Below are 21246 nucleotides of genomic sequence, written 5' to 3'. Positions count from 1 at the left end.
CATGATAGGGGCATTAAGATGGATTAAGGTGGGATGAAGGGACAGCAGCACTGCATGGGCAGCAGATGGACAATGTCTTAAAATTGGGATCCCTGGGTCAACCGGAGGGAAAGGTCACAGGACTGGGTGTATTTATCTGTGTTGGTAGATGGACAGAGCTCAAACCTCAGACATAAATGACTCAAAGTAAAAAAAAAAAAAAAGTTTGTAATCCAAAATGTCACACTCACTTTGTTCGATTACCCACCTTTGAAGGCTTGACACATACTCTACACCAATGGTTTTACTCAAGGACAAAGACTTTATATTGAACATCAAATAGCAACCCAACTCAAAAATGTCTTTAAAATTAAAAATATAAAATCTAAATTATGTACAATTATTTGCTCCAAAAGGCATGAATTTGATGAATTTGTTTCTTCATGTCAACTGTGATGGTGGAGCAACAGTTTAAGGGCAATCTTGGTGAGCATGTTAGTAAAAGTTAATTTAAGGGATAGTTCACAGAAAAAATTAAGATTATGCCATCATTTACTCACTTTCCTCGGTTATTCATCTCTTTTGAAACCTGTACGGCTTAAGGTGTGGTCACATTTACCATTGTTCAGCCAATTTTTGTGGGTCATTTCAATTGGGAATTTAGCCTTTAGAGGTCGAAAGACTTCGCATCAGATTCAGTTGATCATGCAGGTTTGTCATGTTGCGACTTCTGTGTGGGCTAGGCAATAGACAATTCACATATGTCTATGAATTGTTCCCGAAACTGAAGAAATGTGGGAGGGTTTGTCCATTCAGTGACAGAATATTCAAACCATACCTTTAAACTGTTGTCTAATTTGTAGCTGGCAACCTAAATGGTAATACAGCAGACATTTAAAGGTACCTCTATCGCCCCCTTGAGTATGGAGGTTTGTTTCTACCACAGTTATCCAAGAGCATGCATCAAGTATGTACAAATGAACCAATTGCTTGCAAGGTGTGGGCTTAGCATTCACATCTACTTTTGAACATTACTGTAAAGTATTCTAAATCATCTAAATCAATTCAGACAACATCTACACCATCATCTCTCACATCACTCACACAATTCTCACAATGCCCAACAGGATTAGCTTCAATGCTTTTCCTTTCACCCAGCAGCTGCACTCAATCACAATCTGCTTTATCTGCTATATCTGCAGTTTGCGTCGGCCTAATGGTTTTTTGCGTCTATGCTTTTCCTTTCACCCAGAGGAGCAGCTGCACTCAATCACACGCGATCCGAGTGATTGCAAAGGCTCTTCTGATTGGTGGAAATGGAATTAGGTTTTGGTTAAATGGAATGTCGTGATTGGTGGAAGAAAAGAATGGGGGTGCTGAGTGAAATTGGGTGATGAATCATGCTGGATGTTATTCATGACAAGCCATGGGGGTTTGAAGATAAACTCCTCTGAATGGGTTGATGTTTGTGCATGAATTTACCCAGGGTTTTTAGCCAAATATGTCCCACAAGATGCAATAGGAGACCAAAATAGGAGACCAAGTACTGCATTGAACTATGAATACTTATGCATGGAAATTTTAGACAAGGCTGACATGACAGCATTGTCTGCTATGTTTCTTAGGTTTTAGGTCAGAGGTATTCAGTTAAAGTTTTAGGAGGTTCAGTCTCTACATTTCCTCTTTGCAAATATGGCTTAAATGCCTATTAAATGAAATGAGCAGTGTGCATTATTGTACATTTCAAAATTGGCAGCAAAAGTGCTTTGTAAAAATATGAAATAATAAATCCTACATAGACAAAGTAGTCTCCAAACTGGGGCTTAGTCTAGTATAAATGTGAAAATGTTTACTTGTTATCTTAAGTAGTCTTTTCTAATGAGTAAATACTCCTATATCTACTTTATTTTCAACAGAAATCATTTATATTAAAATTGTGAACACAAATACTAAAATTTGTTTATGAAAGTATTAATTTGTGCAAAATGATTTGCAGTCCATATGGAACTGGTTGGGGTCCAAATTCTACTATTAGGTAACTGTTCTGTTGAAGGTTGTGTCTGAGTTTCAGAACCCATGTTTTCTGGTTTATTTGTCCTCTGGAAAGCATATCTGATTGGATTGACATACAGGTATCCAACAGTATAACATTTAGACTGGACTAAACTCACTGAGAGATGCTGATTTTATATCACATAAAATTTACTGCCAGTGTTTGCTGCTAATGCCCTGTCATGTCCCAGAAAGTGTAATTGTTTTTCAAAAATCCATTGTTCTTTTGCTTTGTACAATGCTTAAGGGGTGTACATGTCTGTTTGTTGGTAACCAGAGGTACATTGCTGGTATCTGTGTGTGTGTGTGTGTATGTGTGTGTGTGATGCATGAGAGACATGAAGGCACCAGGCCGACACACACAATAGGAGGTTTCCATGACAACCAGAGCTTCAGTGCTGGGGGTGTGTGAGCAGCATAGGTCCCATCACCCCCTTTCCATCTCTCCTTCTATCTCCTCTGGATCTTGATTTTTTTTCGTCCCTGTGTCTCTGTAGAGGTTACATTGTGTGTTTGTGTGTGTGTGTTTGCGCAGTTGCGTGTGTGGTGTGTCATTTCCCCAGGGTGTGTGTTAGTGACTGCCAGAAGTTGTGTGTTTGCGCATGTGGTCAGGTCATTCCCCCAGCATGCGCTTCATTAGACTGCCAGAAGTGCTTTCTCTGTGGAAGAAGGAGGGCAGTGTGAAAGACATTTTAGCCCTCCAGGAGCAGCTCTAAGTGGCAGGCACAATGCATGCTTGACTGAAACAGCCCAGGTGTCTCTCTGGAGTCTTCAGACATCAGTGTTTGAAAGCAGAACGCAGCTTGATCTCATTCAGTCTTTCTTCAGGCTCTTTAATAAGTGAATCTCTGCAGAAATGACAATGCATGCTTGCTAAAACTAATCCAGAACTCCTGTCTCCTGTCTCCTTTCTCATCTCTTCTGATTTCATCTCGTCTCATCTCTTCTTTTAGTTTGTCACAATGGCTTCCTTCTATCTTCTGCTCTCATCATCTCCTCTCACCACTCATCTTCTCATCCCGCCTTTCCTTACATTTTTCTCTTGTCTCTACTCTCCTGTCTCTCCTCTCCTCTCGTCTCCTTGCTTATATCATCCCTCTTCCTCTTCTCTCTCTCTCTCTGCTCTGCCTCCTCTCCTCTTCTCTTCTCTCCTCTCCTCTCCTCTCCTCTGCTCTTCTCATCTCATGTTGTATTTTCTGGTCTCATCTCAATATAACTTCCTTTAATTTCTCATCTTGCCAGAATTGTCTTGCTCTTGTCTTGTCTCTTTTCACCTCTCCTTGTGTCACCTCAAAGTGCCTCATCTCGACTCACCTCTTCTCATCTTATCTGGTCTTTTCTCTTCTTCTCTCATCTCTTCTTTTATTGGCTCAATTCACCTCTTATTTTCGTATCTTATCTTGTTCTGTCTTCCCTGGCTCTTGTCTCACCTCACCCTAACTTTGTCTCATCTTTTCTCTTCTCTTTTCATCTTGTCTCATCTTTTAGTTTGTAACAATTTAGTTTTAACTCATCTTTGATAAATTTCTTGCCTTGCTTTGTCTCACCCTACTGTTTTTCAACTTGTCTTTTCTCATCGTGTCTCTTCTCGTTTTGTCTTATCTATTTTCTTGTCATGATTGACCTCTTCTTTTTGTGTTTTGTCTTGCCTTGCTGCTTTTCTTAGCTCATCTTATTTTTTTCTCATCTTGTCTCATCTCATCTGTTCCCTTGGAAGCACAGTTCCGGCAAAACTTCATAAAAACAACTTAACCCATTCCTCGAAAAAACACTAATAAAGTTGGAAGGGGCGAATTTCAAAAATATTGGAAAAGGGTCACCCATCTCCTGTGAGATGCACCTCTCATAAGTCAATATGAAGTACTCATATAAGCCTAGCCCTGTTATCACTCACACACTAGGTTTTCCCCATAGTCCAAAATCGAGAATATATGAGACCAGAATATTGTACCTTGTGGCCATCTTCAAGCAGCAAAAGACAATTACAGACGCCAATATGAGATTACAGAGAGGTCTGGTTAGGCCCAGGTGGTGGATTCAGCCCCTGGAGGCAGAGACAAAAGCAATAACTCCCTACACTTGACCTTGCCTCACTATCTTTCTACACTTCACACACATGCACACACAACCAGTAAAATGACATGGGATTGCTGAAGTCGAGCATCTTTTCCTGTTCCCATGTGTAAAAGACAGTCGAAGAGGGAAAGGAAGCAGATGTTTGAGAGAGGAAGAGACCATAAGAGATCTCCCACATTCACATCTCCCATATTCACCAACTTTGAGCCCTGTTAGTGCCCTAAGCTTTGTCTGTTGTCTTTTTATTGACTTCGTTACAATGCTGCCTGTGTTTGGATTAGTTTTCCTGTGTCACAGAGGGTCGAGACCTTCGCCTTGAACTGTCACGCTCATAGATTACACATTATTTCTACTGGACACAGAGTGCCATTGTCTAAATGGACACACTTTGTACAATTCTTTGAGTGAGACAAGGAAGTCTCATTCTGCATTGTGTATTTGTATGCTTTTATTTGTTTTTAGCAACAGGGTTGGACATTACATAAATTCTAAAGAAGAACTATGTGCAGTGAAGCTCTACGTGACTCAGATTACTTTTTAATTTCTCGTATGGATTGATATGTCAGTTTGATAAGTGAGGCAATAAACCTTACAATTGTTGTTCAAGAATGTTTTGTTTTTTTATAGTTTGCTGCATCACATGTTTCTGTGTTCATGAAGTAGGGCAGTGTGACTTATGTGCTGGTTTTGTGTGTTTTTTGCAGTTCTCCAAGGAGAAGTACCTGCTGGAGTCGCCCCCGGAGAAACTCAGGAAGGAGCTGGAGGAGGAGCTCAAACTCAGTAGCAGTGACATGAGGAGCCACGGCTGGTACCATGGCCATATTCCACGAGAGGTGCGTTTGTGGATCAAGATTTGCAACCTATTCTGGACCCTTAGACATAAAAAAACTAATGTAAAATGACAAAGTTCCTTTTGGATTTAGAGGTGGATTTGTGTCAAATTGGTTATACCACAATAATGAACCAGTAAACAAAAATTATGGAAACTTGTTTCCGCCACTGAGTAAAAGTAAAAAAGGTAATTGCGACTTTTTATCACAGACAATTCTGACCTTTTTTCTCAGAATTGAATTAAAGTCACAATTGCATGATATAAAGTGAGAATTGCAAGATATACATTTGCAGTTGTAAGAGGATAGTCAAGTCTTTTTTCCTCTGAATTGGACATTATAACTCCAATTTGCAAGTTTATATCTCACAATTCTGAGAAAAGTTAGAAATGCGTGAAAAAAAGTCAGATTTGCAAGTTTATATCTCACAATTCTGAGAAAAGTCAGAAATGTGAGAAAAAAGTCAGATTTGCAAGTTTATATCTCGCAATTCTGACATTATTTGTTGTAAGTGCGAGTTTATGTCCAGCAATACTGAAATAATAATTTGCAATTGTGTTTATATCATGCAATTCTGAGAAACTCACAACTGCAAGAAAAAATTCTGAATTGTGAGTTTGTCTCACCATTCTGACTTAATTTCTAGCAATTGTGAATTTATAGTTTAAATAATTATTTTTGCAGCGATATTATAGAAGAACCCCAAAAGAACGGATAGGACCTTTCAGTGAACAGTTCTTAAAATAACCATTTTGTGCAGGTGTAAGGAACATTTTAATAATTTAAAGAACTTTAAAGAATCTTTTGTACAATGGAAAGCTTCAGTTGATGTCAAGGGTTCTTCATGGTACATCAATGCCATTAAAGAATCATTATTTTTGAGAGTGTATAGTTTATTTGCTACTGGGAGCTTAAAAAAACTAAAAATAAATTTCAAAGATTTGATGGTAAGTGATTTATTTCATCCTCAAAAGTGCTTGTTGCATCATCCTGGTACCTTTTTATGTTTTAGGAAGACCATTGAAAACTCATGTGTCCTTAATCTTGGAAGTTGTGTTAAGATAGCCAAATCTGAACTATTGATTTCAGGCAGTGTTTGTGTGCAATATGCATCACATGTTCAGTGAAAGCATTGTCTGCCATCTATGGCTATGCCTTCCCAAAATCCCAAATTGTTCTCTCAAACAAACAGAACAATAGCAAGTGCCAGTGTTTCACCCTTCGGGAAACTGCCAACAAATGACTTCTAGTTATCTCTGCATATTAAGCAGTATTGGATGAAAGTATTTTAACTTCAAAAGGACAACACGCCTAAACTTTGAGAACAATGGACGTCGAAGGGAAGTCCATGCCATGATATACACACAACTGTGCAACTGGAGAAGTTGCTCAATAAAAAAACTTTGTTAGCAGTTTTCAAGTGTTTTCTGTGTGTGTTTTATATATTTTATTTTATATTTGCTTGTTTTGTGCATGTTTACTTGGGTTTTTATGTGGGTGTGTTTGTGAGAGAGCGTGTTTGTGTCCTTTTTGCACCATAGAGCCGTCAAACTACAGCCCAGACTCTCTCTACTATGAGAGAAGCCATGGGCATTAGCATAATGTATTCTCGCTCAAACTGGAATAAATAGAAACTCCAGCCCTCTCTATTTAAAAAATATAGCTAGTCGCCATGGCGATACACCCCCATGCTGCACTTCTGACCTCACCAAATGTACTGTTGCGCCATCTACTGGAACAGAGGCATGTGGCACAAAGCATCACATCTGTGGCATTTGATTAACTATCTTTTAAAACTTGTGTAATACACAAGATATTCTATTTATTTACAGTGATGTAAAAATGTTAACGCAAATGTCACAGAATGTCATTAAATCAAAAATGTAAAAAATTAAAAAAAGTAGCACATTTAGATAATATGCTCATGAGAAAAAAGGCAAAAATGTGGCATGTTGAGCTGGGGTGCTCATGTGGGAAATATGTGTTTGAGTCCAGCTCGCAACATTTCCTTTAATAATCCCTTTTCTTTTATTTGTGTCAACACAGGCCTCAGAAACTTTGGTTCTGCGTAGCGGTGACTTCCTCGTACGGGACTCCCTGTCGACCGTGGGTGACTATGTCCTCACGTGTCGCTGGCAGCAGGAAGTGATCCACTCTCGGATCAGTAAAGTCCTGGTCAAAAGCGGGCAAACCAAAATCCAGTACATGCTGGAGCATGAGAGCTTCGACTCTGTCCCCACGCTGGTCAGGCACCACCACGCCACCACACGACCACCCTTCCCACCCACCCAACCTAACCCACCTTCTCCGTCCAACCAACAGCACGCTGCCGCTGAGGTACTTGGAGGCGACGTTTGCTTTGGCCGGTGGGAGACCGGGATCTGCACATTCACCATCGACCCAGAGGGGGGCACACATCAAGAGACGAAGCGTTACTATGACGGATGGACTGACGACGGAGAAGATCATTCCTCACAGGTAAACCTTCATCATTATAACCATTGACTTACGTAATAATGTAGCAAACTCATACTACCTTTTTTGTTTTGTGACCACATGTAGTGCTTTTACTGACCACCAGGAGTTAAATTGATTCAGTCTCAAAATAACTTTTTTTTTTTGGTAACCATATTCATTTAGTATTTTTAGTGACACCAGGATTCAAATGGGTTCAGAGTTTCAAAATAAGATATTAAAATGTTTTGTTTTGTTATCATATTCATGTAGTGTTTTAGTGACCATCTAGGGTTAAATTGGTTCAGAGTCTCAAAATAATGGTTTGTTTTGTTTGGATTTGTATAGTTGGTTGTTTTTGTTGTTTTGTTTTGTAGCCATATTCATTTGATGATTTTCGGGATCATCAGGAGTTAAATTGGTTCAGAATCTCAAAATTGTTTTTTTGTTTTGGTTTGGTTTGGTTTTCTTACCATATTTATTTAGTGTTTTAAATTAAATTGAGTGACTCAAAGTAAGTTATTAAAATGTTTTGTTTTGTTTTGTTACCATATTCATGTAGTGTTTTTAGTAACCATCTGGGGTTAAATTGGTTCAGAGTTTTAAAATAACATTTTGTTTTGTTGTTTTTTCATTGATGTTGTTTTTTTTTTTTTTTTTTTTTTTTTTTTTTTTTTTTTTTTTTTTTTTGTACCAGGAGTTAAATTGTTTTAGTGAGTTAAATTGGTTTAGTCTCAAAATAACATTTTGTGTTTTGTAACCACATTCATTTAGTGTTTTTAGTGATCACCAGGAGTTAAATTGTTTTAGTGAGTAAAATTGGTTTAGTCTCAAAATAACATTATTTAGTTTGTTTTTTGTTTTGTTTTTGTTTCCTAACCATGTTCATTTAGTTTTTTGCGCCTCTGGTCAAGATTTTTTCTTTGATTATCATATTCGTTTAGTGTTCTAGTAACCACAATAATATAAACTGGTTCAGAGACACTTTCACTTTCAATAAAAGACTCAAAGTAAGATGTTTTTGTTTGTTTGTTTGTTTTGGTTTTGTTTTGTTTTGTTTTGTGTGTTTTTTTTTCTGTTTTCTAACCATATTCAATTATTTATAAACTGGTTCAGAGTCTCAAGTATGTTTTGTTCTGAATATGTTTTTAATATATATCCTAATCTTGAACAGGTTCAGATGTCTCAGGTCTGAGATCAGGCATATTATTAGGTCATATACACATGTGCCAAAGATGCAGGAGTGATGTGCTCATGTAGGATGTCTTGTATTATCAGTGCGACACAGTCTACAGAGCCAGATGAGCCTCAGACAGTCGAGCCAGAGGTGAAACCAGCGGAGGGCAGCAGCTGGTGTGTGTGTGTTTGTTTGTTCACAGCTGGCACAGACCCCCTCCCACTCACTTCTGTTTTCCAAACAGATTTGGCCACAGTGAAACCCTTCACCTGCTTCTGTGCATGTTGTCTCACAAAGCTTGTAGCTGTGACTTATAAATAGTTCACCAAAAATAGAAGCTGAAAATGCTGATTGTTTTGACATATAAAATGTGTTTTGACATGAAGAATTAAGGATTTAATAGCATGTTTTGTCCTTTCCAGCCCTTCTACAGTGCACCATAAGGATGCCATGAGGAACTGCGCCATGAGCATGGATCAGATCCAAGAGTACCGCTGCCCACTGTCTCCTGTGGGGGAAACACCTCTATCACCTGCCTACAGCTCCAGTGAGTCCACACATATGTCTGAATATTTAAACCCACTGATAGCACCTTTTAAGTGTTAGCTCACCCATATTGTAAAGGATAATATACATCCAGATGGTTGTTATCAGAAAATATATGTAGACAGGGTGATCATGACCTTGATGTGTGAATTGCTAATTTGATTTGAAATATGTTATTAGCTCATTAAACCCGAAGCTTTCCACAAAGAAAAGAGCAAACAAATTCAAACAAGACTGACATTTAAGGGACTTAATACACATATTGCACAGATGTTCGGCACTTAAATAATAATGGGGACATGAAATATTGATTTGAGAAGAAAATCTTACCTGTTTATTGTTTTATAATCCATTAGTTTTCATTCACACTGAACGCATTTTTGCTTTGAAAAACCTGAGTTGCAGGCAGTGGAATGGGAAAAAACACATGGCATTTTTTTAAAAGTTGATCTTCAACTTGAGCACCATGTTTTTTTACGTTTTGTACTGCGCAAGACGCTGCAAAAGACAAAAGATGCAAACACAACGGTTAAACATGTCAATCTAGAATGTTTACATAACCATAGGCGTTCTACTGGGTGTCATTCAGACAAAACTAATGAAAAGAAGTTAATCTCTAAACCTTGCATTTCACTTCCCTGTCTCTTATGTTTTTAACGGCAAAATGCAAAACAAAACAGAAAAATGCAAGGTCTATAGACAGCTTTATAAAAGTTGAACTTTTAACTTGAGTGTCATGTTTATAGTATGCCATGTCGTGTGCTGAGATGCTGCAAAAGTTTCAAGAAATAAGGTCAAACATGTCCATCTAGTGGATGTTTACATAGAAAAACATGCACTGTGTAAATGGTCTTTGTATTCCACTTTTGCAGCATCACACATTCTAAAAATTCTGAGCTCAATTTGAATGAAGTTCCATTTTTAAAAAACGTGTTTATAGACCTTTTTTATTTCACTACCCAGCACCTGACATTTTTAAACTCAAAAATGCATTCTGGTTGGTGCCGATAGCATCGTGGGCAGCACTCTGACATGCAGCATCGTTGCGCTTCGGGCGTCCTGAGTTCAAGTCCTGGCGTGCGGACCTTTCCCCGATCTCACCCCCTCTCTCTCACCCACTTTGCTTACAGTCGACATACTGTCCTTTCTAAATAAAAGGCACAAAACACCAAAAATAATCTTTAAAAAAATGCATTCTGTATGAACGGTTTTTGTATGAACCTCCAGTTTCATTTTAAATGCAGTCAATTACTGAGGGTCATGATGACACTAGCTATGTTTGAATGAAACAGAGAGAGCATGCCTGTTGTGTAATAGGAAAGACATATAAGAAGAGCCAGAATCAGATTGAGCAGTCATTATACAGTGTTGCTAATCACAGCGGTTGCAAATGAACTTGGAATGATGCAACTGACCAATCAGAATCAAGCATTTCCGAGAGCTGTGTAGTAAAATCTGTTATTTTGTTTGTTTCTCCAGTCTCCCGCCACAGACATGGCTCAGGAGGGCGTGTCCTCGCCGTGATCCCACCTTCTCCAGTGATGCGGCGCTCCAGCGATCCCCATCTCTCGCCATCCTCCTCCAATAACAACCTTCCCTGCTCAGACGCTCCCCCCAGCACCCACTCCATGCCTGCACACGGTTACCCATCCGAGAGTTCAGAGCAGGGTGGGAATTATTGTGAGCTGAGACCCGGTCAAGCCCCCATTCCTCCCTGCAAGAGCTACGTAGAGAGGCTGAGGGTGGAGGAGGGCCAAAGCCCGGGCTCTGGAGCCCCAGATGGGGTGGAGGGCTTCATGCTCCCCCTGGTGGAGACCAGCTCCTCCTTCAAGCCTGGGAAATACCAGTCCACTCTTCTGCCAGCCGAGAATAAACCTCTGGAGATGAGTGTGTTGAAGAGGGTAAAGGAGCTGCTGGCAGAGGTGGATCCCAAAACAGCCGCCAAGCACATCACCAAGGCAGACTGCACGGTAAAAAATGCAAATAAATAAGGAAGAACCTGACACTCAGTGACTATATTTATGTTTCCTTATATACATTACCAAATTTTATTAGCAGTGGTTCAATCAATGCAGTCACTGCGTTAATCAGGTGACAAGAACAATACATCTTTAACCATAAAATAAACATTTTGCACTCTAAAAAATATTTATTGAATTTTGGCCAGAAATAAAACATTATAACACGTTTCGGCTATTGGCCATCTTCAGTGCGTTGATTCACTGCTTCTCAGGAATTATATACAAAGCAAAGAGTATTGTTAAGTGTTTATAATAAAAAAATTCAGGGTTATGTAAGAATGAAGAAGGTCAATTAATTGAAGTGTTGCTAATACAATTTTAATTGTAAAAATTTTCAACTTTGGGTCATGTCAAGATTTTATTTTATTTTTTTCTTCAAGTTACTACATTTGCATTGGAATTTTATCCAGTGAACATACAGATGATTTGATGTGAGGCACAATTTTTTACATTTAATATAAATGTTTTTTGTTTGTTTAATAACTGAGTAAAAATATTATCTAGTTTCTATTAATTAACATATATATATATATATATATATATAATATATATATATATTATATATATATAATATATATATATTATGGGCTGTAAGTTGAAATCAAAGACGGCACCCCAAACCTTTAATCTGCCCACTCTCCCATTAACATCTAAACCTTCAGGGTTAATAAACTCTTTCCACACTGCTGTTTACCACATTCATCATGTGATGAGTTCAAGGCTAATTAAATGTCTTCTGCTCTGACTGTGACTATATTAGGATGGAAATAAAGGGGTGGGGTTGAATATATTGCTCTTGTAACTGTGTGGCCATCTGTAGGTTGCTAGGATACTGGGCGTTACCAAGGAGATGCAGAGGATGATGGGAGTGAGCTCGGGGCTGGAGCTGCTGACTCTTCCACATGGACACCAGCTGAGGCTGGATCTGCTGGAGAGGTGAGGAAACACTTACACTCATACACAGATAACAACATCAGGACACGTCACAGACTTCAGCTGTTCTGAAGGAATCAGCAGCCAATGATGTTTAATTCTGTCGACCAGTAATTAACTCTATTTCAACCAGCAGATTGGCATTTTTGGGTGAACATCAGCATATTAGAATGATTTCTGAAGGATCATGTGACAGCAGAAGAAACTTCGTTCAAAAGCTGTGTTGAATATATTTGAGTGATCAGCTTTGTCTCCTGTTCAACAGGTTTTACACCATGTCTATAATGATGGCGGTGGATTTGCTGGGTTGTACGGGAAGCACAGAGGAGAGAGCCGCCCTCCTGCATAAAACCATCCAGCTGGCTGCTGAACTCAAGAGCAACATGGGCAACATGTTCGGATTCGCTGCGGTCATGAGAGCCCTGGAGCTGCCGCAGGTGAGAACGCACACCTGTCCTCTCACACCACAGCATATGAGGTGCCATTCATGACATTCATGTTAAGTGTTAAAGCTTAATGCTCTATTTAAAGAGATAGTTTAAATTACCCCATTTATCACTCACCCTTGAGCCATCCTAGTTGTATATGACTATCTTCTTTCAGACAAATACAATCAGAGTAATGTCCTGGTTTTTCTAAACTTTACAATTGAATTTTGGAGCCGTGTGGAGCACTTTTTATAATGGATGGATGCACTTTTTTGGGCTTCAAGGTCTCGACACCCATTCACTGCCATTATAAAGCTTGCCATATATATATATATATATATATATCTATATATATATATATAACTATATATATATATATATAACTCCAACTGTATTTGTCTAAAAGAAGAAAGTCATATACTGTGCACCGGGCTTGAGAGTGAGGAAATCATGGGTCAGTTTTAATTTTTGGGTAACTAACTAAAACTAAATATAAAATGTGTATCAAAGTGTAAGTACTATTTAGATGCATTATTCGTCGTTTGCAACTTGTGATGAATGTTGTAAGGTTGCAGTTATTTCCAGTAAACACATAGCTATGAAGTAATTCTGGACACATTACAGTTATATATATATTTAGATTCTGTGATGTTTGTTGTAGATCTCACGGCTCGAGCAGACATGGATCACACTGCGACAGAGACACACAGAAGGTGCAATCCTCTATGAGAAGAAACTCAAGCCATTCCTGAAGGCCATGAATGATGGGAAAGGTAGGACAGAGTGCTTTAAAGAATCTTCTACAGAAGATTATTATTAGTGACATTAGCAACTCCTAACAACAGAGACAATGGTGTTTTTTCTTGATAGTGGTGATCGATATATCTCCAAAGGCCAATATTCGGCATTTTTAATTTATCTGTATTGGCTTAAAATTAATTTTGTTTGTTTGTTTGTCTGTTTTTGGCTGATAAGTGTCAGAAGGAGGTTTTATTTGACAGTGGCAGGACTTTTATTTTGATAGTGATAAGAGCAGCAGCATCTGTGTTCAGATATGAGGGCAATCTTTAAATTCATGATTTCAGACTATGCTGTGTTATATCCAGTTTGCTGTTATGTCATATTCATGTCATATGTCATAGTTCTGTTTGTAAAATTAGTGTTACTTGGTCTTTATTTGAGAAAATATGATTCCCAGCATGCAAAACTACTGCAGGATTACAGAATCAAAATGTTGCTAAATGTAGCATAAATCAGTTTATTTTACAGATTTTAATTATATTTGTAATATTGATTTATTTTTGATAAATATTTTTAAATATTTAAAATAAATCTAAATTAAATTGCAGCAAATCTGCATGTTATTTGAATTAAATTGAGACAAATAATGCACCGTATATTTTTATATATGATATTTGATTTACTGCTTTCTATGATATCGATATCAACATCGAAGAAATCAATATCGGTCAACCATTAATTCTTAATATTAATGGAATTAATATTCATTACAATTGATATTGATGTAATTTACTTGATTTATTGTTTTATTTATTAACATTACTGTATTTGAGTTCATGTCCAAGTAAATTATTTATTTGAAATACCTTCTGATAATATTTCATAGAAGAAATATAATTGATAATAAAAGAAATAAAATGATTGTAATAAACGATCAGAGACTATCTGGATTCTACTCATATATTTGTTAATTTTATTATATTATTATTTTACTTATCAATCTTTAATAAGTAATTGGTAATATATATATATATATATATATAGATATATATTAGATTTATTTATGTATGCAGGTAGGGAGGTATTTATTTATTTATTTATAACTATGTATTAATCTTTCAGAGACCTGTGTCCTCTCGAACACCTCTTTCCCTCCCGTGGTGCCGGTGTTGTCGCTGCTGGAGCGCGGTGTGGCGGCTGGGGAGGCGCTGGAGTCCTGGGAGAGTGTGGAGTCTGGAGTGGACGTGGTCATGAGTCACCTGGAAGCAGCACGAACCATCGCTCACCACGGAGGACTGTATCGCACCAACGCTGAGAGCAAACTACAGGGTAAACTATTAACAAAAATGTCAAATCCAATATTTATTATTAGACACAATTATTAAAGGGGTCATATGATGCTGCTAAAAAGAACATTTTTTGTGTATTTGGTTTAATGAAATGTGTTTATGCTGTTTAAGGTTCTCAAAAACACATTATTTTCCACATACTGTACATTATTGTTTTTCTTCTATGCCCACCTTTCTGAAACGCATTGATTTTTACAAAGCTTATCGTCCTGAAAAGCAAGGTGTGCTCTGATTGGCCAGCTATCCAGTGTGTTGTGATTGGCCGAATACCTCAAGTGTGTGATGGAAATGTTACGCCCCTTAACATACTGTGATGCGTCGTGTCCCGGTCAGAACACTCGTGCAACAAGACAAAAACAATAAAACCCATTACAAACGTGGCATTTGTTGCATCCAGTGGGGACATAATTACTGATTATAATGACTTATACTGTCTTTTTACGTGTTGCGTTGTGTATCGCGCCGCGTAAACATAAAACCATGTCTGCATTTGTGATCGGAAAAACGACAAACAACAAGCTCTACTCTACACTGCTCAAAACTCGCGTTTGAATCATCAGTGGCAAATCCTTTAAATATGAAAATGTACTAACAGACTGTGTGTCAGAAGCACCAGACTGTCCTTGCAAAGTTTTTATTGCCCCACTTTATAGAAACAGACACCGGCATTGTTGGCTATTCTCACAGGAAACAATCCTTGTCCTCCATAAAATGCACTGCATTTTTGGGTTGAACTGTTCTGGAACAGTGTTGAACCACTGATTTCTAGTTGTGTCCTCTTTTGGAAGGCCAAACGAAATAGCTTCGCTTCCACAACGAAACGCCAGCGGCAACAGCAAGAATAAAAGTTACACCTTCTTTCTTTGCGTGAACATTTGTGCGGCGTTATGCAAATCTTCCCACACAGTGACATAGACATGTGGAGGCGTGTTAGAATGAGCTGTTTTAGGTAGGAGTGGTTGACTCTTAACTTTTATAAAGAATATCTCTTTGGATTTGAGACTTTAGTCTTTGCAACTTTACAGATCTTCTTTATGAATCAAGAACTTGTAACACTCCAAAGAGAAAGGAAAAACTGAAATTGCATCATATGACCCCGTTAAACTGAACTTAATTAATAAAAATTTACTAATATTAGCCTAAAAAGCATGCATGGATGTACACTTCGAAGATATATACAATATAACATTCTTGCACATACTGTAATTTGCAGTGCACTAGTCCTATTTTCACATACTTTATGTGATATTCACAATCTGTCTCCACACAGATTTCCAGGAGCGGAAGGAGGTGCTGGAAATCTTCTGTACAGAGTTTCAGATGAGGCTTTTATGGGGCAGTCGTGGCTCTGAAGGCAGCCAGGCCGAGCGCTATGAGAAGTTTGACAAGGTCCTCACCGCTCTGTCCCACAAGCTAGAACCTGCTGTACGACACAGTGAATTATAGCACCCCTGCACCCAAAAATGTTATGATCCCTGACCTTGCTGTCACTCCTACTCCTGGACCAGACCATGCTTTTTTGGGGGTGGAGCCGCATGGGCGGAAATGGAGAACATTGACGGACTCACTCCGCAAAACAAGGCACAAAAACACGACAAACTCTATCATAACATCACACCACAAACAAAAGAACACAGTCGTGAACTGCAGCAATGGAATGAAATAAAAATCTAAAGCCAAAATCCTTTTTTCAGTGGTGACCAAGGGCACTTCCTTTTCAAAAAGAGAGAATGTGATGAAGTGCAAGTTGACTTTAACCCTAATGGGTCTGAATCCTGTTTTATGTGAATCCATAATTTAGTTTCCGTCAGCTTTTATGTCAACAAAAAGCAAAGATGTCTTGCAGAGGTGACGCGTCTCTGTACTGGAGATGAGACTGCATTGACGTAACATAGTCACGATTTATTGCTGGAATAGACTGAACAACACACACTCACTTTTCTGAAATGTCTGAATGTAAGTTGCCAAACCATGAATTCAAACAGATGTCTGCTGGATAAAAAGTCTTATTTTTATGCTAATTTTTTGGGTTCACTTCTGTGTTGTTGTTTTTTCGGTATTGTCATGGCTTTATCGATAGATATGGAGTTGACAGTTACTGTGAGAATTTGGGCCTTTATTTTTAATGAGTTTGTAACAGATGCTCACATTCACACTCTCTCCAGGTCTGACAGCATTGCCTCTCAGAGCGCTTTGGTGTCTGTATGTGTTAGAGAAGAAGTGTAAGATAGAAGACGTGCTGTTTTCTTTCCTCTCTTTCTGTCATTCTGGGGTTTTTAATTTTTGTCTGAATGGGTCATATCATTAGGAATGAGACTTTCCATTTTTGTTATTACAGAGTTTATTATTTAACTATCAGAATTTAAAAATCCAGAGCAAAAACAAAAATGCACTTATTGAAACTTGGCAACCCAAGCTCATTAACAATATGACTACCCACTTCACACATCAGTATGGCATATTGGGTGCGCAGTCATTCTCCTAAAACCTAGAAGAACTAATGATAAGAGTAAAATTGTGAAAGTGGTGAAATCCACCACATATTGTGCTGTTTTTGGCTGTGTGTAGCACCTACTGCTCTGCAGATCCTTCGAAAGTTGGAAACAAGGTCATTTACAGCGCAAATTGTTTTATGGATCAGTTACATGGGGCAATGCAAACTATATTAGCAAGCCCACAGCTCATGTGTTTCTCATTTCACATGCAAGAAGGGCATTTGCATAAAGTCTTAAAGGCACAGCAGCACAAAAACAGCCTCTTTACTTTGAACATCAAAAAGAAAAACTAAATTATGAACATTTGGACTTTAAGAAAATTAAAATTGCAAAAATCAAGATATGACCGCTTTAATATCTTTCATGACAGACTGTGCTTGTCAGCATGGCCATGGCAATGAGGTTTAGCTGATACGTAATGTATATTCTCAATGAGACTGGATCACAAAGAATGTCAGTTTGAATTAAATTATTTAAGAGACCCATATAGCTAAAGTTTACAGATCAAGTCCATGTCCAGATCATCTATTGCAAGTCAACAAAGACATTTGATTATTCATTCAAACATTCAAAGTAATGTTATGGCAATAAGTTACAAACTAATATATGGAGGATCATTGTGTAAGTGGTTTATGCTTATGCATATTGATCATATTTAAGATTAGGAATTTTACTATAACTCACTATTTTGATGCATAAATCATCCGTTTGTCCAACAGATATGAATTATACCTCATACAGTACAAATCTGTTAAGGAGGGTGGGCTACTTTTCTAAGTTATCATACATGCAGTTTTCACTTTGGTGGGTAATAAAAGACCTAAAAATCCCAGAGCTGAATAAGGGATTGGATGTGGACTCTTGATTTAGGCCAGTAAGTAGTCATCTAGCAACCAGCCAAAACACCATAGCAACACCCTATTAGCTGCAAAGCGACACTTTGACATCTTGGCGACGACTTTTGTATGAGTACCATTCTCATTTTCATGGAAAAACAAAGTTTGAAAGCGTTCAGCTAATAATAGCAAAATGTTCATTAAATTCAAATAGTCCAATACTGTTTTCATATTCTGGTAGATTTAGCCAAACAAAACCCAAAGTCACATACATATACCTCTATCAACAGTGTAAATGTTCTACCCTTATTTCTGGGTACCATAAAGAGAAAAGTTGTAGGTATCTGGTTCTAACGCAATCTATTGTGTATCATATACAGGCTGCTATACTTCACACCCAGTCTATCGATGCATATTTCCAGGGAATTTTCTGAAGGTATTTTTTCAGGTATTTTAATAAAGGCACATCTGAAAGTGGACGATGCTGTCTGTCATAGATAGGGGAGAATTATGGGATGAAAAGTGGATCATATGCAATTTCACTTTTAGCCAGCAGAGTTTAGTAAGCTGATAAATAATAAATGGAAGTAAGTTTTGAACCTTTTGGAACTTTTTTTAATGAGGCCTGCTGGTCTAGGACTGTAACTTGTGTTTGGTTTCTCTACTGTAAAGGTTAATGTTTGACTATTTCGTTTTGTAAATAGTTATCCCTAAACAGTCGATGATAGACGAGGTGGACGAGGTCATGTGATTGCATCCTCTTATTATGTGCTGTACATACTGGTATGTCATATGTTTTGCACTCTTTTTTCAGAAAATAAAATACAGTAAGCTTGTGTTTTTGTGCTTTTTTGCTCTAAATATTATTTAAAGAAGTAGAAAATGATAATTCAGTCATTAATTCCTTACCCTCATGTCGTTCCAAACCTGTAAGACCTTTGTTCATCTTCAGAACACAAATTAAGATACTTTTTGATGAAATCCGAGAGCTTTCTGACCCTGCATAGACAGCAACGCAACTGAGACGTTTAAGGCCCAGAAAGGTAGTAAGGACATTGTTAAAATAGTCCGTGTGATATCAGTGGTTCGACTGTAATCTTATGAATCTATCAGAATACTTTTTGTGCACAATGAAAACAAAATGAATGACTTTATTGAACTATTTCTTCTCTTCCATGTCAGTCTCTGCCACTGTTCAAGAGAGTATAACAAGGCATGCGTGTGCATTCGGAGGAGAAGAAATTGTTGAGGTTATTGTAGATGTGAAAAAAAAAAAAACTTCTAAAATGAAATCACAAAAAAAGTTTAGGAAAACATAAAATGCAACAATGTAAATATTAAAATTTCACATAAAAATTATATTTTACTAGAGTTGTAGAGTAACCAGCTACATGTAATGGTGTTATGTAATTTAATTACAAGATAAATGTAACTAATCCAGTTACTGAGAAGAAAAATAAAGTGTAATTAAACTACAGTTACTTATAAAAAAGTTTACAGTGGGGGTTACATCTGAATATTTTCTACAAAAAGCTAGGAAATGTTGAATAATATTATTTTGTTGCTTTGCCTGTTTTTGATGTGCATGATGCCTCCTGCCATTTAAAAGGCTGTTTAGTAAATCAGTGCTATTCTGATGTTTTTGATTGGTTCTCTTGTTTGAATTTGCTGCACAGAACATCAGCCAATTACATCAATTCACACTGTCGCTGAAAGCTTTAGGCTACAACCTGTATTGAGAGTTGACACCACGGCAAGTGATAAAAATGCATTCCAGTGCTGGAAATTAAAAAATCAATTAACAATCAGAATGATCTCAAAGTAAAAAAGAGGTGTGAAAGTCTGATTTTGTGGTTGCTGTGTTTTATAATTAAATTATCATAATCTTAATTCAATTGATGAAGGATTTGGAAAGTCTGACAGTATTCAGTGTGGATTACTGTAAAGGTAAAACTGCCTGGGTTGAATGTTTGAAAATGATTAACAGTTGAAAACATTCATTAAAATTTAGAAAAGTAATCAAATGTAATCAGTTACATTAATAAAATAATTGAAATACTTATGCTACTTATTACATTTAGCATAGGGTAACTTGTAATCTGTAATTTCCAAAATAACCTTCCCAACACTGTATTTTTCAGAACTCTAAAATGGCTAGAAAATCGGAACAAAAAATCTGAACAAGTTCCAAAATTTGATTTTGATATCTCAAAAAATAGCTTTCTGTATGATTTTGCAATACCAAACTTTTCCACTAGATGACCACCAAGCTCCATTAGTGACCATGGACACCCCATTTCCATCTGTAGTTTCATATATATATATATATATATATATATATACATATATTTCCAAATCCATCTATAGTTGTGTGTGTATATTCACTGATATAAGCACTTTAGACCTTTTAATATATATTCTCATACTTTTTACAATATTTATGAAGTAGGCATCATATTCTAACAAACATGCGGCGGGAACCCTGCTTGTATATTCACTGATATAAACACTTTAGACCTTTTTAATTTTTTTTAACTTAAAAAATAAAATGGATACTATCTTTGAAAATTATTCATAATTTTACATGTGCATTGCTATTTCAAAACAGAGGTCAGAGCTCTCTGACTCTGATGAGTACTTTTGCCTGAAATTCAAAAATTACGGTCGCTTCTTTAAAATGAAATATATATATTGGGAAAAAAATAAATAAATAATCCAGTCACAGAATATGAAAACCAGAGTCTGTAAAGGGATACTCCACCCCAAAATGAAAATGTTGCCATTAATCAATTACCCCCTCGTCAGAATAGTCCATCTTCCATCAGTGATTCAACTGTAACGTTATGAAGTGACGAGAATACTTTTTGTACACAAAGAAAACAAAAATAACGACTTTATTCAACAATTCCTCTCCTCTGTGTCTCTCCAAATCAGCGTAGCACCATTTTGGTGAACATCCGCTGAACACAAACTGTGTACGCTCTTCTGTGTCAGCCGCGCTGCACGGATGCGCTGTTTTTGTTCAGATCAAACTGTAAATACACGTACAAAACGTATCCTTGTGTCACGGCTGACACAGAATTCTGATGATGTCTTTCATACTTTCCTGGACCTTGACACTGTTATTTATTTGGCAGTCTATGGGACAGTCACAAGCCTCACGGATTTCATCCAAAATATCTTAAATTGTGTTCCGAAGACAAACGAAGCTTTTACGGGTTTGGAACGACATCGGGGTAAGTGATTAATGACAAAATTGTAATTTTGGGGTGGAGTATCCCTTTAAGCTTTCAAATTATACTTTTAAGTATATTATATTAGTATATTAT

The 21246-nt window shown here is 37.3% G+C and overlaps 1 protein-coding gene across 1 annotated transcript in view; it reads left to right on the top strand.

The window, feature by feature from the left end:
• LOC109052552 (SH2 domain-containing protein 3C-like) overlaps nt 1–16163 on the top strand; it is a 44684-nt gene extending 28521 nt beyond the window's left edge. The window contains 10 exon segments of the mRNA XM_042732253.1: nt 4812–4940; nt 6984–7211; nt 7213–7415; nt 8991–9115; nt 10594–11084; nt 11956–12071; nt 12334–12505; nt 13158–13269; nt 14360–14566; nt 15857–16163. Coding sequence (XP_042588187.1) covers nt 4812–4940; nt 6984–7211; nt 7213–7415; nt 8991–9115; nt 10594–11084; nt 11956–12071; nt 12334–12505; nt 13158–13269; nt 14360–14566; nt 15857–16032 — 1959 coding nt within the window. The 3' untranslated portion in view covers nt 16033–16163.
• Nucleotides 16164–21246: the final 5083 nt, after the last annotated feature.

This window comes from Cyprinus carpio, chromosome B10 (assembly GCF_018340385.1).
Source record: "Cyprinus carpio isolate SPL01 chromosome B10, ASM1834038v1, whole genome shotgun sequence".
Lineage (NCBI taxonomy): Eukaryota > Metazoa > Chordata > Actinopteri > Cypriniformes > Cyprinidae > Cyprinus > Cyprinus carpio.
The sequence above is the reverse complement of the archived record's forward strand: the minus strand, read 5'-3'. Positions and strand labels throughout refer to the sequence as shown.